The sequence below is a fragment of the Corvus cornix genome, chromosome 5 (genome assembly GCF_000738735.6).
Source record: "Corvus cornix cornix isolate S_Up_H32 chromosome 5, ASM73873v5, whole genome shotgun sequence".
Taxonomy (NCBI): Eukaryota; Metazoa; Chordata; class Aves; order Passeriformes; family Corvidae; genus Corvus; species Corvus cornix.
In genome coordinates, this window is record NC_046335.1 from 28,847,225 (window position 1) to 28,872,989 (window position 25,765).

At 37.1% G+C, this 25,765-nt stretch overlaps 1 protein-coding gene and 1 long non-coding RNA gene across 7 annotated transcripts in view; one reads left to right on the forward strand and one right to left on the reverse strand.

Annotated features, from left to right (window-relative positions):
* Positions 1–1,757: 1,757 nt before the first annotated feature.
* Positions 1,758–12,434, reverse strand: LOC104684412. 2 transcript variants are annotated; one of them, XR_005602087.1, is made up of 2 exons: positions 12,137–12,434; positions 1,758–9,212 (listed from the first exon to the last, which is right to left on the reverse strand). It is a non-coding gene; the product is annotated as an uncharacterized LOC104684412 (long non-coding RNA). The 2 variants fall into 2 exon arrangements; XR_005602086.1 differs by having other exon boundaries at positions 1,758–11,814.
* A 179-nt stretch (positions 12,435–12,613) lies between these two features.
* NOVA1 (NOVA alternative splicing regulator 1) overlaps positions 12,614–25,765 on the forward strand; it is a 147,292-nt gene continuing 134,140 nt past the window's right edge. For 2 of the 5 annotated variants that reach the window (XM_039552573.1, XM_039552574.1), the window contains exons 1-2: positions 12,614–13,090; positions 14,955–15,098. In XM_039552573.1, the coding sequence (XP_039408507.1) occupies positions 12,955–13,090; positions 14,955–15,098 (280 nt within the window). In that variant the 5' untranslated portion in view covers positions 12,614–12,954. Of the gene's footprint in view, positions 13,091–13,366; positions 13,707–14,954; positions 15,099–25,765 lie in introns of those variants that run through there. The other 3 variants (XM_010391774.3, XM_039552576.1, XM_019279897.2) reach the window with 3 other exon arrangements.

A 25,765-nucleotide genomic window follows, 5' to 3' on the forward strand; every position in this document is an offset into this window, starting at 1 on the left:
AATTTTGTTCCCTCTTGCATGTTTTACCTAGCTAATCTTGTAAAAAAATATAAACTTGTACAAATTTTGCAGACATCCAATGAAAATATTCCTTTTTAGGAGTTCATTTCTGTATCATACATGTACGGAATTTTGATAGATGTCAAAAATAACCAAACAGGCAATTGAATAACAATATATTTGAATTGCTTTAGTACACTGAAAACAAAATTGTTGGTTTAATTTTTAAAAATGAGAATTAATTGCTTATGACTTATGTAATTTTCCTGTCCTGAGCTCTTGTCAGATAAAAAATTACAATCATAAAATAATATACTATTTTTTTAATGAAATGATTCCAGAAACACATATATTCATCTCTGTTAAAAGCCCATGTCAATTACATTTTCACTGTTCTTGAGAGTCAACAAGTTTCATGATTATGGGACTATGCACAGAGGGAAAGAATACCATAGTTAACGTTCTCCTGGTGAGATTTCCTTGTGAAAAGGCTTAGAAACCTTACCACACTAAACAGTTGTGCTCCCTTGTTCTTGCAGAAATTTCCTGAAGAAATAGGTCAGCTGCAGAAATTATAAGGTCTCACATATGGATGGGCATCCAGAACAAATGTTTAAACTGAGTCCAAGAGGAAAATTAAAGCAAGTGTTATCTCTGGAGCCCATCAAATCCACCCAGCACCAGAAAAAAATCACTTCTGAATGTTATTCTGGATTTCCCTCAAAGTAGTAGTAATCTTGAAGAATGATTTTTAGTAGATTAATCTGAGATTTATTAATATTTTATTATAATATACATATTCATTAGTATTTTATTACACCTTATATTCTGATTTGCACTACATGTTATAAGTATTGCTATAAAAAACAGTATTTATTATTGTGTTATTTAATCTTGTTCAAACACAGGCTTTTTATACAATTTTTTTCATCCTTATAAAAAAGAAAACATAGATTTCAAGTTTGTTATCTAGGTCTCCTTGAAAAATGGAGAGACCTTTGCATCCATAAATATTTAGCCTATCTTACAGCTCTCTCCTAGGCACCTTTACAAGACAACTCATTCTCAAACAACCTATTTGCCTCCAGTGACAGCAAGGTGAGTGCAAACAATCAGCTTAGCCTAGAAACCTAGCTTTTAGATGGCTGAAGTCATATGTCATGAAACCTTTCCCAATCTGAAATGCAGATTTTTTTTCCTCCTTTCCCTGTAGTAACTACTTGTGTCTCTATAGGCTGAGAATGAGTATGCTGTGTTTGAAAACATTTCCCTTTTATTTGACAGTATTTGTGTCAGGAGATTGCTTTTTTTTTTTTTTTCTTTTAATGAGTATCACAGATTATCAACAATGTGTCAAAAGAATACAGAATAGGTCTTTTTTTTCATCAGAGAAAAGGTAGAAAAGTTACCATGCTAGAAACAATAACTCGATTTGTAGATCTGTGTTGTCATTAACATCTGTATGTACATACCCACACCAACTGCAGGGAGCTATCCTGAACTTATACGAAGTCATAATCATATCACAGAGTTTAGACACTTGTCTGTTAGAATGAATGTACTTATAATGGTTTCTCAACTGAGAGGTTTCTTACCACTAGAGGGCTCAAAATTGCTGTGTGATTTTATGTATGAATACACACATAAACATATATCTACTTACCCAGGCAAGGTGTGTACATCATTCAAATGCATGTGTTTTATTTGTGTGTACACAGGTATAAACACACATATACGCACATACTTGCATTTTAATAGACAATCTATTTTTCTTTTATTTTAAAGACTTTGATCATTTAAATGCAATTCAGATCCTAGAGATGTGTAATACAACTGAAATTCACCAAATACAAGTGAAATGCTTCTTTATTTTGATAAAGGAATTACAATTTTTAACTTCATTCTCAGGTGGCTGGATTTACACAGAATGCTCATTTCATCAAACTGAGTATTGAAAACAATCACAATAAAATAAAGTTCAAACTTCCATGACCAATGCCTGCTGTCATCACATGTTTTATTAAGGTATATAGACAACACTGAATAGCATGGACACAATTAATTCCTTCATAAATGACTTTCCAGAAAATGTAATGCAGTGTTGCAGAATTGATCACACCAAGCATTTTTGTTTGATTATATGATTTGTTCTCCTGGGAAATCTTGAGACTCTAAAGAAATCAAATGTTTATGGAATGCTGACTGTTTTCTTTCACTAATGTGACAATTATAATGATGAGAGAAGTGGCTTTCAACCATTTTTGTGTAATCCATTTTGATGTAATGTAATGATGATGTAATCTTTGGATTAAAAGATCGTGCAATCCAGTTCTTCCACATTATGACAAGGTAATAATGAATAACTTACCCACAAAGTCCAAAAGATAATTGAGTTAGACTTGACAAATACAAAGTTTGAGGTATTGATATTTTCAAATATCAATACATTTTCAAAGTAATATTTATCTAAGAAATCCGATCAAAAAAACAGTATTTAAAGAACAATGAAGCTTCAGATAATAATTATTAAAAATAATGTATATTGTTGTAGAAATAGGAACATAGACGCCAAAATCTTTTACAGACATTTATTGCTGTACATAACAGTAAATTTTCTTTTCTTTTAGTTTTTCAGAATATTTGCCTGTATAGAAAATTGTGCAAAAACACAAGAAAAGAGAAGATACTCTTTTCGCAGCACTTCAGTGTTTTGATTATACGTAAAAAATTGTGTTGAAAACGATCACATATATGAATAAAGACTACTCAAGTGAATGGGCACTTGTGTAACTGAACAAAGTCTTTCAGGCTTTGATACAGAATATTATCTTTGACTTTGGTTGAACCACATGTGACTACTGCCTAAATTGTGACTGGTACAGTTAGACACTAAAATCTGAAAAAAAACCCTTAACATATTCATTTACTAGAATCATCAACTTCTGTTGTTTTCTTAAATTGTTAAAATTTGTACCAAATGTTTCATCTTTATAAAATGTTAAATTCTTAAAAGAGCACAGTAAGATAATTTGGGGGATGGGTAGGGAGAATTTACATTAAATAGTAAAGCATGATGGAAACACTATTCTATTGTTATTTAAACTTAGCTAAGCTTTAAAATTACAGTTTGTTATGGCCTCATTTCTGTTAACACATTTATTTTAAAATGAAAAGTATGTGCCACTAAGCAAAGTCATTTTTGCTTTAAGAATTTTAACTTTTGCATGTTTTGCTTAAAAAAAATTAGCTTTACTGATTGTGTATGATGTTAGATTAGAACTATAATGATTAGAACTATAATTAGAACAATATCATCTTTTGTGTCCTCTTTCTGTGTCTCAGGTATTCTTAGTTTACCAATGTTACTTTACTTGGGAAATAACCTGCCACATTGGATGACAGATGTTAAAAGTGGGGGTTTTACTGACTGAGTTGGCTGACTTATTCATCACATCACCTTTAGTTCCAGAAGTGATCCTGAAATCAATAAAGTAGACTCAAATGTGCTGAAACTACTTTTACTAGACAAAATTTAAAAGTTTTATAAATTTAAAACACATTTCTGGAAGTGGAAGATCCATTTCCTTAATGACAGCATACAGATGTCAATGAATTCATGTCAGGAATAAGGTTCTATCTAGGTGGAGTTACCTGTTCCATTATGATCTTAAGAAAAAGCATCCTTATCATATCACACCACTATACAAATTGCTCTAGAGATTTCACATTTATATTATTATCCTTGATATAAGAAGAACATGAAACTGTCAGAGAGCATTCAGAGTAGGTTGACCAAGATGGTGAAAGGCAGGGAGAAGCAGCCACGGTCACTTGGTTGGTTGGAGCTTGGAGAAGAAAAGGCTGAGGGAAGACTTCATCTCAGTCTTCAACTTCCTCAAGAAGAGCAGTAGAGGGGAAGGTGCTGATTTTCTCTCTTTGGTGACCAGTGACAGGACATGAGGAAATGGAATGAACCTCTCTCAGGGGAAGTTCAGACGAGGACCAGATCAGGAAAAGGTGCTTCACTGAGGGTGTTCAGTCACTGGAAGAGGGTTGTCAGAGAAATGGTCATGAAATCAAGTTCCAAGGAGCAGCTGGATGATGCAAAAATTTATTAATAACAATCATAATATGAAAATAACAGTGATTTTAAGATCCTACACGACATAAGAATTGTACCGGATACAAGGAACTGCAAATATGAAATTTCTTACAGGAGTGAGGACTAGAATTCAACTATATTGGTGACTTTTTTTACCACTTTCAAAGGAAGTACATTATTTTTCATCTGTTGGCAAAAATGTGTTTTCAGGTGGAATGGAGTATGATAGTTTTAATGAACTTTTTCTAAATTAGATAATATTTAGGTTTTAACCTCTGCATAACATCTACATAACATAATCTCACAAGTGAATGGCAGTCATATATTATTTCTATATCTGTAACACCAGTCTTCTATAATATGAAATTTTATTCTAATAAGTGCATTACAAATAAAGTTGACAAGACTTTCCAGTATTAAAATGTAATTTTTAGACCAGTGGTTGTTGTTACTCTATTCTTCTCCTCATTATTAAAATGTAATTTTTAGACCAGTGGTTGTTGTTACTCTATTCTTCTCCTCATCCTTGAACATAGTCCATAATATTATTGCCATGACACACTATTGAGTTAAGAAATGCCGAATATTAACCAAACTGTAGTGGATAAACAAACAAATAGAAGCTGAAATTCTGAACATAGCGTTTTATAAACTTTATTTTTAAAAATCCAAACAACAAAATAAACCCATGGTAAATATAGGGTTTAGGAGATTAAAACCCTTTTCTATTAACACATACAAAGATTAGAGTTCATTTCCATTTTAAATACGTACTGACATGCATACCAAGTGGGGTAAACATGTAAGACAAGATCCTGGGGCTCAGGATTACAGGGATCTAACAGCAGTCAATCCAAAGCAATGACAGCATGCAACAGAGGCAGGAGGTCCACTTATAAATACTTTTGTTGTGAGCCATGATGAATCTGCAAGCATTGTTGCTAATGCACAATGATCCTGTTTCTGGGGTTTTTTTGTAATTTGTACTTTTTTTATGGGCATTCATCTCACTTGCAATGACTCAGTTCTGCAGCAATTTTATTTTTACTGTTTCAGCATATGATTTTTTTCTGTTCTAGAGGAAACAACCTAAACCTTTAAATGAAAATAAGAATGAAAAGAAAAATACAAGTATTTAGAAATTTTGAAACAGTCTTCTTACTTGGCAAAAATATTGCAACAAAAATATTCTGAAAAAAGAGCACAGGAAAAATAATCAGGCCTTTTTTACAAATATAATGTGTAAATTTCTATAACACCTTATTTAGATCTGTTTATTATCAACATAATGCATGGGTATGTAAAGATTTTCACCTTAACTTGTGATTTTTAATTATTGGAAGTGGAGTCCTTAGTCTCCATTTTTGCAACTGCCAAATTTTAAATTATATACCAGCTGTTATTTTGTTTATATATAATTAATTAGAAATGAAAAAATGTATGTTCCTAAGTACTCTTTATATATGTTCTTATTACATATCCATAAATATATCTATGCAAAATGAATTCAAATTGCCCATCACTGGAATATGACGAATCCCTCTTATTGCAAGAATGCATTGCAGTCTATGTTAATATCTTTTATATAGTTTTCTTACTCTCTTCACTATTTTTTCCCTGAAGTATTTTGTATTGAATGACTTAAACCCCCTTGAAATCAATAAAACAGTTTTTTATCCAGTAGATCCATGGACTTTTGTTTTCTAGAGCATATGAGTTGTTCCATTCACTTTGGTCATGCACCCACTTACAAACATAAATAGCAACTTCATAAGTCTAAGTGAAATATAAATCAAAACCAGTTATATTTTGCAACTAGCATTGAAATAAGAAAGTGATTCTATATCTTGTCAGTGATTAAAGCAAAACTGATCTCAAATTTTGGCACCTTTTCATGTTTCCAGTACTGCTTTCACTGAAACAAAATAAAAAGATGAATAGACCCCAAAAGTCATTAATAATCTGCCACCATTTCCTTCTGGCTCAAAATGGTACCTAAATAATTCAGATAGACTTGTACTACTGATGAGCTGTCTGTTTTAACCTCACTGCACTAAGGAATACCCTTTGTCTCTAGGCAGCATTATGCCTAATCCCTGTGCTTTTTTTGGGGCCAGATAGCCTTTGTGTGCAGCTGACACACAGATACATGTTTTCATGGCAAACTCAGGATATGTGCCAAATCATTCTGGCCAATTTATCCTGGCAGTAAGTTTTAGCTGTTTACCCTCCCCCACCTGAAGACTTTCCAGTTCAGGGGTATTTTCGTAGGAATCAATTTCAAGCAGGTAGAAAAAAAACTAAGAACCATTCTTTTTTGTTGGTGAAATGAAATAATTTCTTGAAGAAGAAATTCTAAGGTATTTGCTAAACTCCAGAGAGGAATCACCTAAAGTTCCCAGTGTATTCTTAAAGGTAGTAACTGTTTCCTAAAATCTTGCTGTGCTGAAGATGTAATTTGTAATCTACTGTCACATGATTTTTTTATAGTAAGCATTTAAAAAGTGTTTTTGAAGATATCTAGATCTCCATTTCAATAATATTAGAGATACCACTTTTCTTGCCTTTCCATTGGCAAAATTTCTACCATTATAACAGTATTATACTAATTACTTCTGCTGGAATAGCTTATTATTTGGAAAATTGATTATAAATTGTACAGGACAAAATGGAGTTTCGTGGTGGTTAACAGGAGGAGAGTTTACTAGTATAATTTTACTAGAATATAGTTGTCTAACAATCTCAAGTAGTATACCCTTTATCAGTGAGCAAAATGATCAGAGCAACTCAAATTTTGCTACATAATTTAATATAAATTTTGTTTACAAGAGAAAAAATCAATGCCTTTGTCCTTGTTTTTCCTTTGTCTACTGTGCAAAAGGGTTTACTTTCCCCCTTTCCATTCCTTTTCCAGAAACATTTCTGATCTTCTCCACTGAAATAACTTTTGTATGTGAGCTGACCTGCAGCAAAATTCTAAACCAATCCTGATTAAGGTCCTATACTGTAAGACTACATTATTCCAGAAAGGGACTCAAGCTTGACGACACAATCAAAGAAACTAATTTTGCTGTTAATGGATCTCTTTCCTTACTTCTTTTATTGTAAAGTGCCAAAATTTCAAACAAATAAGACACTTGGTGGTGGGTGGACAAGATGACACAGAAAATGGTAATACTGCTAGAGAAATTATAATAACAGAGACTGGAAACAGGTATGCTGATTCCTTGAAAAATACCCTGTTCACCATACTATTGAAGGAATGCATACTGAAGCATCTGGAGTGAGAGCTGGTGGAATTCAGTTTGTAGACGAGATGCTTCACCAGTGTCCTTTTGTAAGATAGTAACAAAAGGTACACAATCAGTAACATAGTAAACTGATGAAGCTGCACTAGGAGATACTGCTATTTCTCACACACGATATTACATTGTTTCATTACAGTGGAATTACTGGTAGTTTATATCCGTTTTAACCCTGAATATCTATTTTTCTATTAAAACCAAAACAACACACATGCAAAAGAACATAAAGAAAACAGAAGATACTACTATTTTTGAAAGGCAATTGAAATCTAGTCTTTATTTTTCTTTCATCCTGAGAAACAAAAGGTCTTTAAATTATTGTACATAGAGATCACAAGAGGGATGACTTTTGGGGTAAGTGTTCAGCCACTGGAGTTTCAGATATCTGGATAGACAATGTCAATTCTTTGGGAGGGATGAAAAATTACCTTGTCCTGAGGCTATCTTCTTTTCTACACTGAGATCTGGGTAAGTCGTCAGGTAACCCCTTATAAATCTGACCTACAGATTCAGCAGTGAAGAACTCAGATCAACTCAATTCCCCAATTCTGAAGAAAAGTCAAAAAAAGGATCTGTAAAATTGGATGAACTTCGTCAGAACAGGAGACAGGTGATCTCTCTGCTGAGAAATAAATGGGCATTGATTTCCTCCTTCCACCACCAGAAAAAGAATTTATTCACGTTATGACAAATAGTACGGTCACATTTTTACTGATTCTAAGTTATCATTCTCAGTTTCCCAGAAAAAGAAAGCTACTACACAGCAATGATCTACAATATGAAAAGGTTTAGCAGTTGTCCATGCTCTTTTCACTGAAGAGTATTAACACCTGGCTTTTAGTTCAGCAATGCATATAATACAGGTGCACATAATAAAACCAATATAAATGTGAAAAAAAGATAATTGGGTCATTTTCTGTCTAATATATGTTGAATTTTTTTCCCAAACATGGGTTTGATTTTTTTCAGGTTAATATTGCTGGAATCTTGGAGAAGTTCCACTGAAATTAAAAAATACTTCCTGATGAACAAACTCTGGAGTATTTAAACAAGCAACAAATTGATAAATTCATCAACAATAATAAGAGTTTAACTGATAGATTATTGGAGGAAAAAAGTGTCATAAACAGAAGATGGATGTTAAAGACTTGAAAGAGTCTTCCAAGTTCATCACTAACCGTAATTTTAGTGAAGCCAAAGTTTACAGGAGTCACAGCAATCATCCAGTAATGAAAAGCTGCCAGTCCTTTTGGACAAAGACAGAATTTGTTTTCTTTTACCTAGCCAGGATGTTTAAGAGGTATCGTTTTTCATCCAATGATTATTGGACTCTGTCATATTTCCCATAAGAGGAAAAATGAACTCTTCATTCTGTTAGTCAGATGAGAACTATCCATCACCTCAAAAAGAAACAGGAGATTGAGTCTTGTTCCACAAAGTAGACTTTATGAGATTAAGTGATGTCTACTACAACTGCACCTCAGTTATTATTATTTAGATTTCTATTTGTTAAAATATATGCTTAATTTCTCCCTATTCCTAATCCTCTTCACTTCTAAGCATAGGTCTCATGTCTGTGGGAGAGATTAATTTGAATGCTTCCATTCACATCTCCACCAGCTGAGAATGATTTTAGAAATAAAACTGGCAAATGGAATTTGTGCTCCATGTCATCTCTGAACAAACTCTTACTGAAGTTACAGAATACATTATGTGGTAGGACATGACTGATACAGACAGGAAAGAAGTCAAGATCTCACAACTGCTTGAAAAACCTCTGGTCAGGTACACCAGTCTGGAGCTGGCTGAAAACAGAAAAGATGAACAACAGATTACAAATTTGGAAAAAGAGGAAAACTCTACTGATCAGTAGAGTTTTCATCAGTACTTTCTGCACAGATATTACAACAGAGTGGGAGCAAGGTGGTATTACAGGCCGCCACAACTATTTTCACTCGTGCTTCAGACCATGAACAATGCAGGACAGTTGCCTGCATTTTGCTAAAAGCTGTTCCGTTCATTGCCCCCACCCATGACAAAGACACAGCTTGCTTTAAACTCCAAGTGACCTCTGCCACTAGAGGGCTGTACTTTATGTTATATTCCCCCCCAGACCTTCACTATCACTGCTCCAAGCAATTTAATAAGGAGAAAAAAGCGCATATTCTGAAGCTTACCTGTAAAAATTAAAACTTTCCTTAATATTAAATCGGTATTGGTTGAAATGTTGATTACCTGCAGCTATCCGCTTTGTTAAGTAGAACTGTTACTAAGAAACTATCTGAGAGGCTAGTTATGTAGTCAAAACGACTTTCTTCGAAAATAAGCCTGTCTTTAAACTACAGAAAAACCTTCTAAAACTACCAGAAAAGTTGAAAAAGCTTGTCTAAGTGGGATGGGAGATAATGTAGAGGGAAATTATTAAACAAAAGGCATTCTGTAGAGACGAGGGGAGGCACTTGTGAAACAGCTGTCAGTAAAGAAACAAGCTAACACAGGACAGACATCTGCTGAGTCTGAGGAAATTAGGTTTCAGGATTACCACTTTTTCCTCTAAGCTTATGGAAGTTAGATACACAAACAACATACCCACAAATCACGTTGAAACCTTTTCTTATTCTACACTTTAATATTTCTGTTGTTAGGATGAAACAATATTTTTGTTTCAAGAATGCAATCAAGTAAATGTTTTATAAGCTAATTGGAGATCCCAAAGGGAGGACTTGCAGGTGCTGAATCCAATCAGATCTGTCACATAATTAAAATTGGTGCAGGGGGCACAGTAAAACAGATGTGGTCTAAAAACCAGAGAATTGTTTGTTTCAATGTTGCTACAGATGAATGGGACATAGTCAGTGAGATAAAGAGAGCAGTGTTACAATTTATCCAGTTCCACTGCGGAAATTGACTCAAGATGGCTTAATTCGAACATCGTGGGGTTTATTTTTGTCTTCAAAAGTTTCTGTAAGTCATTCGCTTGGTTTACAAATAAAAAAGAGGCCTCTTAGGACTGATGACCCTACCGACTGGACCTGAGATTTACAAGTCATGCTGTGCTCTTTCTGGCTCAAATACTAATAAAATTCTTTGGCTGTAACTTAGTAAAGAAAATGGAAGAGTTAGAACCAGTCCCCAGTTTGCTGTACCATAATTGTGTCAGCAACTGCCAAGGTAACAGAAGCCTAGAATTTTATTTCAGTCAGTAAACTAAGCAATTATGAGTCAGAGTATCTTAGATACAAAGGGTATATGATGAGTAAGAAAGTTCCATTTTTATACAATCATTTTTCTGACCATATATGCTATCAAATTGTTACTGATCTGCTGCATCTATTTCATCTGCTGGCAAGGAGGCTAGATATCACATTCCTGGGACACAATTCCCAAAGAAGTCATTGAAAGTTTCCTATGTACAGTGCTGGATTGAGTTCTTAATTTGTGAATGCATTTGGGCAGGAGCCTGTTTAGATGTTAATGTGTGCACGGTTTAATATCCTATAATGCATTACATATCTGGCTTGCAATTTATAAGCAGAGGTGATGTGCTATATATTATACATGATATGTGTATTTTAAGTATTAAAATTTGTTTGGGGCAGTATTAATGGTAAGTAATTACTAAAACTAAGGCTGTCTCCCAGGGAGCTTAGAATGGAAATTGGATTTCATCCACAAACAGCCAGGTATTAAGCTCGTGTATTAGGAGGAATCGAGTCAGCAGCCATGCCGCGCACACACACATCAATACGAATTTAGCACAGAGCGTGGTGTAATGCAATAAACACACGTTCCTAAATTTTGTACGAATTGATGCTCCAGTACTGACCACTACCGTCACAGTTACAGCGGGTTTAGAAATTTTTTCAAAGGAAACGAGTCAATAAATAGCAGAGAGTCAAATAGTAAAAATGCTTTTCTGGTGCACAGGCAATTCCCCGCGCCCTGCTTACCCATCCCCCCGCATCTTACAACGTTTTAAGCGTCCACCTGAATAACTTGAGATTTGTAAACAGAAATAGCCTCCGCCGCAGGGAAATATCTTTAAGTTCTCTACGAAATATTTAGGTAACCAACGCGGCTTTGTGTCGCACAGCTCCAGCTAGACCGGCTGTCACAGCATAACAATAATATCTTTATTATTTCCTTTACAAGCCTGCGCGATGCAGCCCGGCGCGTCCCCGGCTCCGGCGCGGAGCGGCAGCGCTGCCCCCCGCCCGCCACCCGCGGCGGCCGGCAGGGACCGAGCGGGGACGGACGGAGGGAGGGCCGCGGCCACAGCGGCCGGGTCGAGCCGCGCCGCGCGAGTGCTGCAGCCAGCCTCGACGAGGACACGTCCCCGCTATCCCACCACCTCCTCGGGCGATCTCAGCCGTCCTCCCACGCAGCTGCGGGCCTGTGAGGCGCAGCCTGTAACCCAGGTGACGCCGCATCACGGCGGGGACCCTCCCGAGGCGGCAGCCGGGCCCCGCGCACTCCCGCCCCGCCGCCGCCCCCGCCGCAGAGGTTAAAACGCCCCCCTCCTCCCCTCAACGGCTCTGCCGGCGGCGGCCCGGGATTGGCGAGACGCCTCAATCCCAGCCTCTCTCTCTTTTGTTCCGATTGGCCGCATCTCCCGCCTGTCTTCGCTGGAAGCCCCGCCCTTCTCTTTTATCACCCCCCCCTATACCCCCCCCAACCCCCGCCTGCCCTCGTACACCCCCGTCCTTGTGCCCCCTCCCATGGTTCTAACCTCTCCTGCCTTTAGGGTTTCTGCGGTGCAGCTGAGGGTGGCGGCCCCAGCCGGTCGCCCGCGGTGTTGGGGCTAGAGCGGAGGAGCGCCGCACCACCCGGCAGCGATCCCCCTCTCCACCCCCGTGCACACGAGCCCGACAGCGAGGGAGGGCACGGGAGCCCGGGAGCGGCGGGCAGCTGAGCCGCAGCGTCAGGCGCGGCACTAGGGCGGGCAGGGGCGGAAGGGGGCTCAGAAACAGCGTGAATCATCTCCCACTCTCTCCCTCGCCCACCATTTACACCGCTCGCTCCCTCCTTCTCCCCCTCCCTTCTTCCCTCCCTCCCTTCCCACCGATTCAGTCTCTCTCGTTCTCTCTCCCCTCCTCTCCCACTCACTCTCTCCCCTCCTCTCCTCTCCCACTCACTCTGTCCTCTCCTCCTCCTGTCTCACTCTTTTCATTCTTTCCCCTCCTCTCCTCTCCCCCTTTCTCTTCCCTCTCTCGCCCCCCTCGTTCCCCTGTCTCCCTTCTCCTCATCTCCTTCTGACACTGCACTGCAGCTGCTCCTCCAGTCCAGTCCTGCCCGCTTCCCTCCCTCCTTTCCCTTCCCTCCCCCCGGGTGCCAGATAAACAAGGCGCGCAGCATCCTCGACAATCCCGATCTTAGCTCTACATTTTCGAAAAGGACAAGAGAACGGGACGAGCCCCCTCCCCTCCTCCTCCTCCTCCTCCTCCTCCACCCCCTTCCTTCTCCTCCTCCTCCTCCTCCTCCCCCCTTCCCTCCCTGCCCCCCCACCACAGAAGGGAAGAGACAATTCTCCTCCGAGCAGCAGCAAACATGATGGCGGCAGCTCCCATCCAGCAGAACGGGACCCACACCGGGGTTCCCATAGACCTGGACCCGCCGGACTCCCGGAAAAGACCGCTTGAAGCCCCCCCTGAAGCCGGCAGCACCAAGAGGACCAACACGGGCGGTGGGTATATCCTCTGTCACCTCCCTCCCACCCCCACCCCCCCCCCCCGCCCAACCCACCCACCTCTCCGCTTCCCTACCTGCCTGCCTGCCTCTTCCACCCCCCCAGCCCCCCCGCCCAAAGATTCCCATTTCTCTAATGTTATCATTCATCAAAATGGCGTCGGTTTTCAGCATCTACCAGTCTTTTTATTTAATATCCACGCTGGGGCTGCACAGCCGTGACCCTACGGAGGCGAGGAGGGAGCACAAGGGGCTCCCGCAGCCCAGCTATCTCCCTCGCCCGTTTAAGGATGGGCGAAAATAAATGGCAGCTGGAAGGAGACGGCAAACGCTCTTCCCTCCTTCCACATCCTCGGGGTCGCAAGTTGAATTTCAGCCTTGCCGTGCGTTTTCCTCCTCCTTGGCCTCACTTCCATTGTCAGCGCGTACACGGCGTGTGTTTGCCGTGCCGAGCCGGGGGCGAGGGCTGGCTGGTGGCGGGGGGAGTCGCCCCTCGGCTGCGGGGACTCGCTAGTTAACATCCTGCTGTTCCTGGAGGAGATGAGTTATAACGGGACCAGCATCTCCTTTATCCGTTTGCACTGGAGTCGTCATAACAATGCACCGAGGCAGAGGTGAATTTATTTGCCCAATGTTGAGAGCATGGTTCCCCAGCTATGGTAATAGGGGTGGGCACCACTGTCACACACAGGCACTTACTGAGAAGCTTTGTAGTCTCAGGGAAGGGAAGTAAGGTGAACTCAGGTAATTTCTTGTGCTTAGGGGTAAAAAAACCCCAACAACCAACTTTATGAAACAGGTTTCATGATATTTTGATATCTGTGCCAATGGGACGTTGCCATAATTACTGGGGGAGCACAAGTCTGGGGAACCAGCGTACCCCCATTGCCTTGCACTTCTTCAGAGACAGTTATGGAGAGGTCCTCAGACTTCAGTGTAGCTGGATTTAGCAGTGGCATGAGGGCACTAAAATTTTTGCAGTTTCCAAATCAGACTGGAATCCTGTTTTCTTTCTCCCTTCCATTCATTCTATGTATTTTTTCCTGTTTCCATGGTATGCTGTAGTGCTAGTGATGGGTAGAGAACTGGCATTGTCTATCTTGTCACCTTTTAAGGGTATTTAAAATAAGTGACTTAGCCTTTTGATCAATTGGGAAAAATTCTTCTTAGTGTCCTTTAATTAATGAGCTTAAAAGAGATCATTGTCGCTTAAGAAGTGCTAAAGGAATACATCAGGATTACTTAGGCAAGTGATTCCATCTGCACCATGTTGAGTTGTTTTCTTGGCAGTGGCTGAAATGCTTGGAATAAAACCCCACATTTTGGGTGGGTTATTTGGTAGCAGAGTAGTCGTTTTGCTCACTTAAGAAGAATGCAAGCAATAGCTAATTGCTGTTCTCATGTGTTTGCTAATGACAAACAAATAGCCCATTAGAATTTACAATTCGTTCTTTCTTGGTTTTGTCATTTCTTTTGCAGTATTTCCAAGCCAGGTTGTAGTTGTCACTAACCACGTTTTCATGCAGGGCTTTAGTTTTTTTTAAGGGGTCTGATCATTTCTGCATGCTGTGGTTACTATTACAAAAAGAAAATCTACCTTTGAAATATAATTTCGGTATTATTCTCTTTCTTTTACTGAAATAAGGAACCTATGTAGGTTCTTTGCTTAGAATAAATGCAGATATTTTAAACTGTCAAAGGCATAGTCTAAACATGTCTTGTATAATGACGCAACTGGTTAGATGTAAATGCATGAATTAGTGGAGGAGTTTAAAGATGTAACCTTTTGTTTATTTGTGGGTCTGGGGAGGAAAAATGACAACTTATAAGCCATATTAACCATGCATATCTCAATTTTTCAGAGGATGGCCAGTATTTTCTAAAGGTCCTCATACCTAGTTATGCTGCTGGATCTATAATTGGGAAGGGAGGACAGACAATTGTTCAGTTGCAGAAAGAGACTGGGGCCACCATCAAGCTGTCTAAATCCAAAGATTTTTACCCAGGTAGGTGCAAAAATTAGGCAATTCTTTATTTTTAAATTCCCAGGCATGTATGCAGAAGTCAGTGTGTTTCATATATTGATGATTAAGCTTCCAGTGCAGCAGGAAGCATTATGTCTCAGAAAAGTATGTTACAAAGTGCAATAGTGAATATAAAGATTCTGTCTATTTTGGTGTATGGAATGGACTGAACTGGACACTAACTGCTTGAAATAAGTTTAAAGACATTTACAATATTTCTACAAAAGATTATTTTCATTAACATTGATTGCTTTATTTTTTATTTAAAAAATATTTAGCTTTAAGGAACCAATGTGACAGGTGGCGTAAAGATAATTGTTCGTTTGAAGTTTCCAGACATTGTAATGACAATTAAGCTAGAATGAGTAACAATGAGAGACTGCTTCTTAAAGAACGGGCCATTTACTTTAAATCCATTATGTACCTTCTTTCTGCTTCACTGCTTTGTTCATTGGCTCTGGAGTGAAGTAAAGACGACAAGTGCTGCTCTTAAGATATTCTTTATATTATGTTTATCATGATGGTGGAAGAAAACTATTATAAAACTGAAATGCTTTGGATGAATAAAAGAATTAGCATTTTATATTAGCTGTATTAATGCACAGGAAAAGTTTTTTAGTATTTGAGTGTAACAATAATAAATACATGAATTAGCATTCCTCCTTTATAAGATTTCTGAAGAGAGAGTCTTATATAATGGTAGACAAGATTTTAGCTTCTGCAGTTGAATAATTGGGTTTTTTTTACCTAAAGATGAACAAATTAGCATTCTGTAATTGAACTTTGCTCCAGAGGACTTTTAAAAAACTGATACAAAATAACATAGTTGACACTTTTGTGTTTTGATTTTGTTATTTTGAAGAGTAACTGGTGATTTAGAATTGAGTTGACTAGCTGCTCCTGACTTTTTTTTTTTTTTTGGAAAAATAAGAGCTGCTTTGTATTTGTTCTATTTTAACAAGATGACTGAATTCTACAAAATAGCAAAGGCAGTTGGTATGGATGTAAACAGACCACTAACATTGGAGCATTTAGTTTTCCTGTCCTCTAACTTTACTGTCAGACAGAAGTGGATAACTTTTTATTAACAGAAATATTGTGGTCTATTTACAAATATGATTGTTGATGTGGAAATTCTAATGCACCTGTTGTATGTCTCCTTAATGAATGTAGTTTATAATACTTAAATGTCAGAGATTGAAGTGATGCATGTAGATCTTTTTCTTCCTGTTGAATGTTACAGCTTATGAAGCGGTGCTTGTTGCTTTTGGGCTTTTTCTTTTTTACTTTTTTTTACAAAGCTAGGAAAAACATGATCCTTTATTTTGAAAGGTATGATAGGGTGAAAAAAAAATCAGTGTGGAATTGTGAAAACTCTTGGAAGAAATAAAAGCATTCTAAAGAGCCTGATTGCAGAATTAATAACATAATCTGGGTAAAGAGCTGCAATAGTAAATTAAATTCTCTGTCAATAGATGAAAATGAAATAGATTTTCTGCATTATACATGAGGGGTTATCAGATATGCAAGGATGTTACAGAAAATTGGTGTTTATGAAGAATATTCCAAATACCAAATTACGAGCCTTTTCATTTTACTACAGTTTATTTACACTCACTTGGAAAGGACGCTCCAAAGATTAGATCTTTTGTTCAGTGCTCTACTATAGTTCCTCTGTTTTCTGATTAAATCAGAATTACTTTTTTTTGTATAGGAAATTGTAAAGATGCAGCAGTAGTAGCAGAAGAACCTTTGAAAAATAAAAAATCACAAGCTAGAATGACATGAGAAAAACATTTGCAACATAAACATATTCTCCCTTAAAATCAGCAGCAATAATATAAATAACTAGGGCAGGGACGCTCAAGCATTTTCACAGTAACAGGTGCAAATGAAGTTCCAGTTCGACTTTATACAGTCTGCCTTGAATTTGCAGCCATGCTGTGTCATATGGAAAGCGAGCATTTTAAGGAAGTTGGTGGCTGATACCTGCTAAAGCATGGAACAGGGATGGGAAATGGATTCCAGCGTGGCCAGCTCTTGTTAGTATTTCTGTTTGCGTCTGACTACCAGCCCATGGAATTTTCAGAGGTCCTGTCATTCCTTGAGCTGATGGCTTTTGGGTTTCTTCCAGACTCTCTTGCTCATATAACATTAGGGAATACAAACCTTGTGAAAGAGCTAAGATAAAGTTATGGTTTATTTTTCTTACGAAGTTTTTTAAACAACTGCTGTTTTCCTAATAGATATTACTTAGTCCTTACCTCTGATGCTTGTGACTACAAATTTGTTTAATGTATGTTTCGCTGTGGAATGTTCTGTCATCGAAGCTTCTATGAAAATTTTCTGTATTTCCAAAAAGTTTTAGAAAAGTAAACTCCTGTTTGCAAAGGAGGAAGGTGCTTGTAATACAGAAGTTACGAGTAGTTCCTATGATCTAATAGTGTTTTTTTCTTTTCCCTGTGATATAGGACTTCAGTATGCAGACTGATTTCTGTTGGAATTATTTTTGTGCATCAAAAGGTGACATAATTACTGAAGAATTATATGGCAGCTCTAATTACAAGAATTTGAAGGAAAAAACAGCTTTGCATTGAACATTTTAGTTTACAAGATAGGAAGCAGTATATAAATACATTACTGTCCACTACAGTTTTATTTTTGAGTACACAATTTATTGTTCTCTTTTCAGGTTACCCGCTGACTTTTTCTTGTTGTCTGGACTCCTGCAATTTGACTTTGGATATTGTGCATAGATTATCCCTGATTCTTTTCTGTTCAGGCTTGTCCCCTAAGATTAGCAGAAATAAAATTAAAATGGCAAAATATGCCCTACTTTTAAACTAAATGGTGCTGATCTTTCTGCATAGAAAGTACAGTGTGTATTGACTACTAGGTTTTGGTTCAAAAGTTAATTACAGATTCAGCCAACTTGATAAAGTGGCTATTCTGTGAAGCTATTATACTGTATGGTTTTTTGAATAACACAAGAAATTATTTCTGTTGTATGAAGCTGTCATTGCTTATGTGTTTCTCATTCTGCATTATAGTGAGCACCGGACTCAAAGCTACTCAGGCCGTGTATATTTTTCCCTTGCGAGCGCTGCCGTATGCTCTCTCTCTCTTTCTCTCTCATGCATGCACTCACTCTCTCCCTCTCCCTCCCTCTCTCTGCGTTCCCACCCCAGTCTCTCACATATGCACACACATGCACAAAATTATGTTACATCACACCATGTTGTTTATCTTGCAACAGGCTCTTGCCTGGTCTGAACTTGGTGCTTGAGTGAATTTGAGCTTGGTTGGTGTTTTTCAATTTATTGGAATATGATGTCATAGGTGTACTTAAATTAGATTATATCAAGAGCAGAGATTAATAAAAGCACAGTTAAATGGGGATAAGGTTTTACTGGTTTTAGCAATATATTAGATGTGTTGTTCTTATAGTAGATTTCTAATCATCAGTGATCTCAATGTTTGGAGAATATAAAAGGCAGGAGTTTTCTCTCCCATCTTGTGTAGAGAGTGTATGAAGTATTGTATGGCTATTTTGTGCTTTTACCAAGGGACTTGTATTTTTAGATGTTTTCTGTTTAAATATCAGATTTTCTTTTTAAACTATTTGTGTGTTATGGGAGATAGTCTAGCTGCCCATTGTGTCAGTGCCCTTCTGAAAAGTTTCTTATTCTGACTCTTAAAAACCTTTCAAAAACATTGAATGTGTAAATAACACATTAGGTTACAGGAATTTATAATTAATAATCTTATAGCATCATTACTCCTATAAACTGCTGGGAAGGAGAAAGATATATCAAACTTGGCCCTCCATTGTTATTTCCTTTATAGAAATAGAGTTTGCAATGTTAATTTATAAGTCTTAAAAGTGATGAAATCTAGTAAGGAAAGGAATGTTTTAAAAATTAACACTTGAAATTTTGTTGAAGTGAGATACAGCTCTTCCAGGTATGGAAAAGAGTAATAGAGTTAGAAGTGAGAATGGCTTTATTTTTTAGCTGTCTGTTGTCTTGCTTCCTTGGAGGGGTTTGTCATACATCAATAAATGCGTCTAATTTTTTTTTTCTTGATGATCCTACTTTTTTTCCTGAAGTGTTGACATTAGCTAATTAGAGACTACATAAGTATATATCTAAGATTTTCAGATTCTATTGTAAACATTTACTTATGAGTAAGTTCAGGGGTAATGGGACTGAGGAAATTACTAAATAGTGAGTAGAGATTTCAGAGGTGGAATCTAGAGCTGTATAGATTTTTTAAAGCAATCACTGATCTTTGTACTAGTTAAAAAAAAAAAAAAAGAGACCAACGACCAAAAACTCCCAAGTGTTGATTGCCAGCTGTTCAGAGAGATAATTCTCAGTTGGACAGTTGTCTGTTGCCTGGTTACTGAAACAGAATAAAAAAAGTTAGCTTGTTAGCCAGCAGATCTGTAGTATTTTGCATTTAAAAGGAAGCTGAAACTGAATATGTAACTTAGTAGGATCTTGAGATTGTTACATATCTAACTTGTCTTGTATACTATCACTTAGCGGTGTCTCATTTGGTAGGCTTAGAAAAATTTTGAGAAGTTAAAGTAGAAATTTGGCACTGATTTTTTTTCTACCTGTAGGGACTTATGTTAATGAGTGAATCAACTTCGACATAATAAATGGCTTTGGTTTGCAAGAAAGTGCTGTGTCTTTGTCTCGTATAGAAAGGTTTATAACACCTTCTGACAGATTTGGAATGGTTAGTCTAACTTTAATAAATGACATAGGCTAACAACTAACTTCGTTGTCAAAATAAAAGAACAGAGTGAGGACAGCTGTTGTGACAGGGAAATGCTGTATTTTAACTTTTCAACATTTTCATTGTGATTGCTTTTACCTAGGTTTCAATATAATGGAAAACCAAAGTATTTCCAGTAGTTAGAAAGCTTATGCAGATGAAGGTGCTTCTAGTAATAGCATTGTTTTTTGATAAAGCTGGGATTTCTGTAAAGCAGTTATTAATTTAAAAAAATTAAATAAGACTTAAGTTTTCCCCTTTCATGAAGTTCAACATTTCAATACAATAATTCAATAGTTTTTTGTAGATAGATCCAAGTTTTAATGGATTCTTGATAGAGAATATGTGTTGGAGCTAATAATTTAAAAAATATAAGCAGGGAATGACTGAATCTCTTGTGTTCCTCTTCTCCCTTGTGCAGTAAACAAAACATGTGCTTGCTTTTTTTAACTGGTGTAACCTGTAACAAGCAATATCTTTTTCAAATACTCTTTGATCTTGTTTGTTCTTAATTAATTTCATTAGCTTAGATATTGTCCTCAGTAGTTGACCAGAGAATTTATTTTGTCAGGGTTCAGTAGCTTTTTGGCCAGGGAAGAAAACCTTAGATTTAGTGAATTTGTCAGACTGGCCTCTAGAAATGGAGCATGGGGTGGTTAGGGAAGAGGCTTGCACCTTATTGCTATCACATTTCTGTCTTTGGACACAGTGCTCACATAAAGTTAAGCAACAACTATTAAGATTTGACTGGCAAACATCTTGGAGACTCATTGTTGGGTCTTGCAGCAGTGCAATGAGCTTTCCAGTCCATCTTAGAGTTTAGTTTGTTTCTTAACATTGGTCAGTAGGCCAGTGGGAGTTAATGGCTTGGTGAGGAGTATCATAGTTGTCAGTTGTCCAGTGTCGGAATGCTGCAGGTAATTGGGCTGGACTGGTGAGAGCTGTGGCCGTGTGCTTCTCACGTTGCACTGCAGCTGCTGTTGATCTTAATTAATCTGAGCCTCAGAGGCTGCAGTGTCATGGTATAAAACGCAATACATAGTAGAAATTGGAAGGCTGCTTTTCTGACTCTTATTGATGGCCATGTTTCTAGGTAGGCCTTTTGGTTTTTCTGATTGAAGTACATTAAGAATTTTATGCTAGTGTCAAACAAATCCAATCTAAAACTGTAATATGTTTTTCCTGTTTATCAAATCTATCTGTTGAGTAATGAAGCTGGTGCACGTGTTTTTGAAATGTCATGGTTACAATGGATTTAGCAAAAATATTTGTGCTTATTCTAACAACAACTATTGTGTGTAAATGAAAAGAATTATACTATGTCTGGTATGAATTTCTGATGTAGTGTAGTATGTTTTGTAGTGGGAATGCTTGGTGCTTGTTTTATTTAGCCCAGTCTTGTGGTCTTTTTAAGGATTTCTAGTAGCATGGAAACATGGAGAATTGGAATTTGGTATTTGGCAAGTGGAATCAATTATTGTGCTGTGCATGTGCAAGGTTATTAATTTACTGTAGATATATGACTGTCTTTATTCTGAGTGCATGACATAGCTTTAGGAAAATATCAGGTTCCTTACATTCACCCTGGTATTCAGGGCCATTTTCCTTCCCCCCAGAGGAAATATCAAACTATACTTTAACCTAGAGATCTTTTAAGAGTTACAGTACAGATTTGTGTAGCTCTATTCCATCCTATTTTTGTTTTGATTTCAGGAGTTTCTCCATCCCAACCTGTGATTGTTCACAGCATTATAAAGATCAACTAAATTGCTTGTATTTTGATTAAAAATAGAGAAAGGATTGTCAGAATACTCTGCTTTAAATTTTCCCTCTATTTCATAGACACATTAAATATTTTAATACATAAAAATCACAAGTATCTAAATTCCTATCCACCCATATAAACTTGTTTTCATTTTAACATATTGATCATTAATTATGGTTGAATCTTACTGGGGTTTACTTAATATTAGATATGCTGTTCTTGATAATAGCCAAGCATTGCAATTCCTTTGCAAGAACTTAACTGATCTTATTGAAATGTCAGTTTAAGACAGTCTTTGGAGACACATCTATGAAAGGCAGCTCCCAACTGTACAATGCTAGCATGCTTTTGTAGCCTTTGAGTATGAATTTATCACTCTTTGCTTGAGCTAGTTATTGTTCTTCTTGACTTCTGAATTGCAGTAAATTTTGTGTATGGTTTAAGTGTTCTGCATAACTGATGGACAAAATTAAGTCTCCTTTGTGTTGGAAAGGTTGGAGAACATATGTTGATGTAGGTGATGTAAATAACTAGCTATGTGACCAGATAGCACTAGAAAGAACGGTATATTAGGGACCAGGTTTAAAGTTAAACATTGGTGGTATGATTGACCTGGGGTCAGATGCCTTGTGAGTGAGAGATACTCTTGCCAACTTATGTATATGAAAGTGGTTATGTAACATTAGCATTTTTTGGATATAAAGAAGCATGAATCTTGGACAAAATTTCGTATTTACCTGGTCTTGTAGGTTTTGATTTTGAAAAGACTAAACATCTGTTTTTCATCGTTGATCTCTCACTGCATCCTGCAGGGCCTGTCATCTCAGCATTGACAGGATCAGATGAAAAATACAATCGATGTGTTGACATTTTTTTGAGAATCACTCAGGTAAGATTACTTGTTATACAGAACTACAGTGAAATTCATGGCTGCTGCTAATGTTTCACCAGTTGGAGCCTTTGCATTCTCAATCATTAATTAAATTAGATACTGAGGTTCTCTGCATGTTCCCTTGTTTCTATTTTAAAAGCACTTTTTGTGCCTTGCTCAGTGCCATTTAACTCTCTTGTAATTTCCCACATAAAGAGCTTCACACATTTGTACTATTTTCCCCCACTTGATAGAGTGGCACCTGTTTGCTTGAGTCAAGAACCATAGTGCACACCTCCAAAGCTCTCGGAAGATTTGTATGTATTTTTTTATTCTCAAGTAGTGACTTTAGTCCTATTTAGATTCTTCATGCGCAATATGGGGAAGAAAATTCTCTGTAGAGAACCAGATAATCAGGCGCAGCAGCAATTAATCATCTTCCTAGTGTTCTAAATTCTGGCTTTGAAATAGTACATGAAAAATTACAAATATTTAACTGAATATACAATGTGGAGTTTTTATAACATGAGTTATTGAAAATATTTATATTAGGTCATGCACTGGAAAAGTAGGAAATGACATGTGTCCATTCAGTTGGCTTTGTTGAGCATCCAGTGTACTTATGAAATTAAAACTATGATAAGAGTGTATTCCAAAAGAGTTGGGCTGTGAAATGTCATGGCTGTAAGGGAAGGGGGAGGAAAGACCAGTTGGGCCATATGCCAGTGTTGGAGCTTGATCTAACAGTGGTTTACATTTTGTCCCCATCTATAATCTGGTATTAGGAAATGCCAGAGTGCAGGTAGGGTAGTGTATAGTACAAGTAGTAGCAGCAGCAATTCAGGTGCTGCCGCAGATACTGTTTTGGCAGCAGTATTGAGCTGGGGTTATAGAATATTTGTTTTACTGTAATCTGGCAGTCTACCAGCAATTTTCCTGAGGAACACCAGAAAAAAAAAAAAAAAAGGGGAATAGGTGGTTTTTTAGTGGAGTTTTGACCTGGATTTGAAGAAAACTTCTGTGGAACAAGAGAGGGTCTTCCGGCATTCTGTCTGTGCTGATTTTTCAAAGGTCTGCAATGAAACGCTGCTACTGGATGCCTTAAAGCTTTATAAAATGATTTGTTGCAAGTGTTAGATGTAGAACATGTATGGGGTTTGTTTTCTGCCTTGCATGTGTGTGCACACTTCATTCTTTGTATGTCTTCTACTTACGTTATTAGGTGAACACTTGGCGAGTCTGTCATCTAAAGTAAAATTTGTATTTCCCAGGAATTCCTTGTAACTGTATAATTTCCTAACTTCTGATTCTTTTACTGTGCACTGCAGTACAACAAAGTCTGCCAGTTTTTTGTTGAGATTAGTCTTCATCAAACAGCATATAATTTCCAGCATAGCAAAATGCTAAAAAAAAAAAAAAACCCACAAAGAAAAACGAAGTTGTAACTTTACAAAGATTCTTTTTTAGGGATATATGATTTTGTAGGTTTGTTTTATGTTGGTGATGCCAAGTGCTCATCTAGTATTTGCACTACCTTTAACAATAATAAAATATGTAATTTATAATTTTATAAGATTTGTAAATTCTGTATGGATCTACATCTATGACTAGCTGTTCTAGTAAGTGCCAACATGATATATTATGAATGAATTATTAATGAATAATTTTTTTTAATTTTTTTATTTTTTGATTTATTGGTTCATAGCTAGCAAGATGGTTCTTTCCCTGAATAGCTAGGATTTAGAAAGAAAAAATGGTTCCTCTGATTTTAAATCAGAGTGTTAAAAAATATTTGAGTGTACGTAGAAATATGTGTAACTGCTAGTCTCAGAACTTTAGTCTTGCATGCTCTTGATGGTAGAAAGTCAATTAAATGGGCAGCTGTATTTGTCCCATTAGGTTTCCTGTACCTTTGGAAAACAAACCCCCCTCAGTTTATGCAAATGTTTTATACCCTCTAGTTTAGGAGACATAGAATGGATAGTGGTAGCGAGGTCAGTGTTTGAATTAAGGAAGATATTTGTAACTAGTTTATCTTTATTTCGTTTTTTTTAATGGTACTTTTTTGATTAGTAACAACAAGATTCTATTGTTTCTATATTGTCTTTTCTAATGGCTCTTTTGTTTGATAGTAATTACTAGTTGAAGTTGTGATGTTCAGAAGTAGTTCAGCTCTGTCCTTCACACTTTATTAGCTTTGCACTTTCTGATTTCATTGGTGCAGACATAAGGACACAAAATTTAGTCATCCATAATTGTGAAATAAATACCTTGATATTTCCCTTTTCCAACACGCATGAATATGCTCAGAATGAGGAAAAAGAAGCTTCTCTTTATTAACTCACTTTGTCCTTTTTTCAATGAAATCATATGTTGTGTAAAGGACTACCATGTGTTATGTTGACTGGTCCAGGAACTTGTGAAGTTTCATCTCATGCAAAATTCTTTGTGAGTGTTTTCTTTTGTAAAGAAGTCTCTGCTTGTAAATTTTGACAGCATTGTATTGGTTGCCTGAAGATTTTTGTTGTTTACTGTTAAGAATTTTGCTTTTTACTAGGTTGGCTAGTTCTTATTTGGGTGCCATGTTTCTCCCAGTACAAAATTTCAGAAGTGATTACAACAATTTGCTAAGGGTTGCAGTATTTCACCTGCGTGTAAGACTTGATGAACTTCTCCTTAAAAATATGAGTGTAGTTAGATGGGCTCCTAAGATAATGCAAGGATTTTTTTTTTTTTTTCTGTGAAATATTAGTGCATAGGAGTTCAGAATGGGGGATCTTAATGCCCTTGGTACTTATAAGCATGGAAGGGTCTTATTTTGGATGGGTTTTCCCTGTTAAGGATTCTAAGAAAGCATACAGGAGTTTTGGTGTAAATTAATGTAGATTTGTAGGACTGGTTTTGTGTTACAAGGTTTTCATATTTCAAGGTATGCTTACTTGGGAGGCGCAGATAAGCTGAGGACGGACATCTGATATTCAAGTCAAGTGTGCTTAAAACTACAAGTATTTCAGGAACTAATATAAGTTTCATATTTTTAGGATGACCTACTTCAGTAGGTCTAGAAAGAGGTGTGATGTTGCAATGCTGATTTAGAGGAAACAGTGCTATTAGTGATTATCTGCTGAATTATGATGCAGTTTATTGGCAAACCAAGGGAGAATGATGGCATACTTTGTGAAATGGTGCCAGTTTGAAAAGAAACAAGTAGGTGTTCTGGAATCCTTA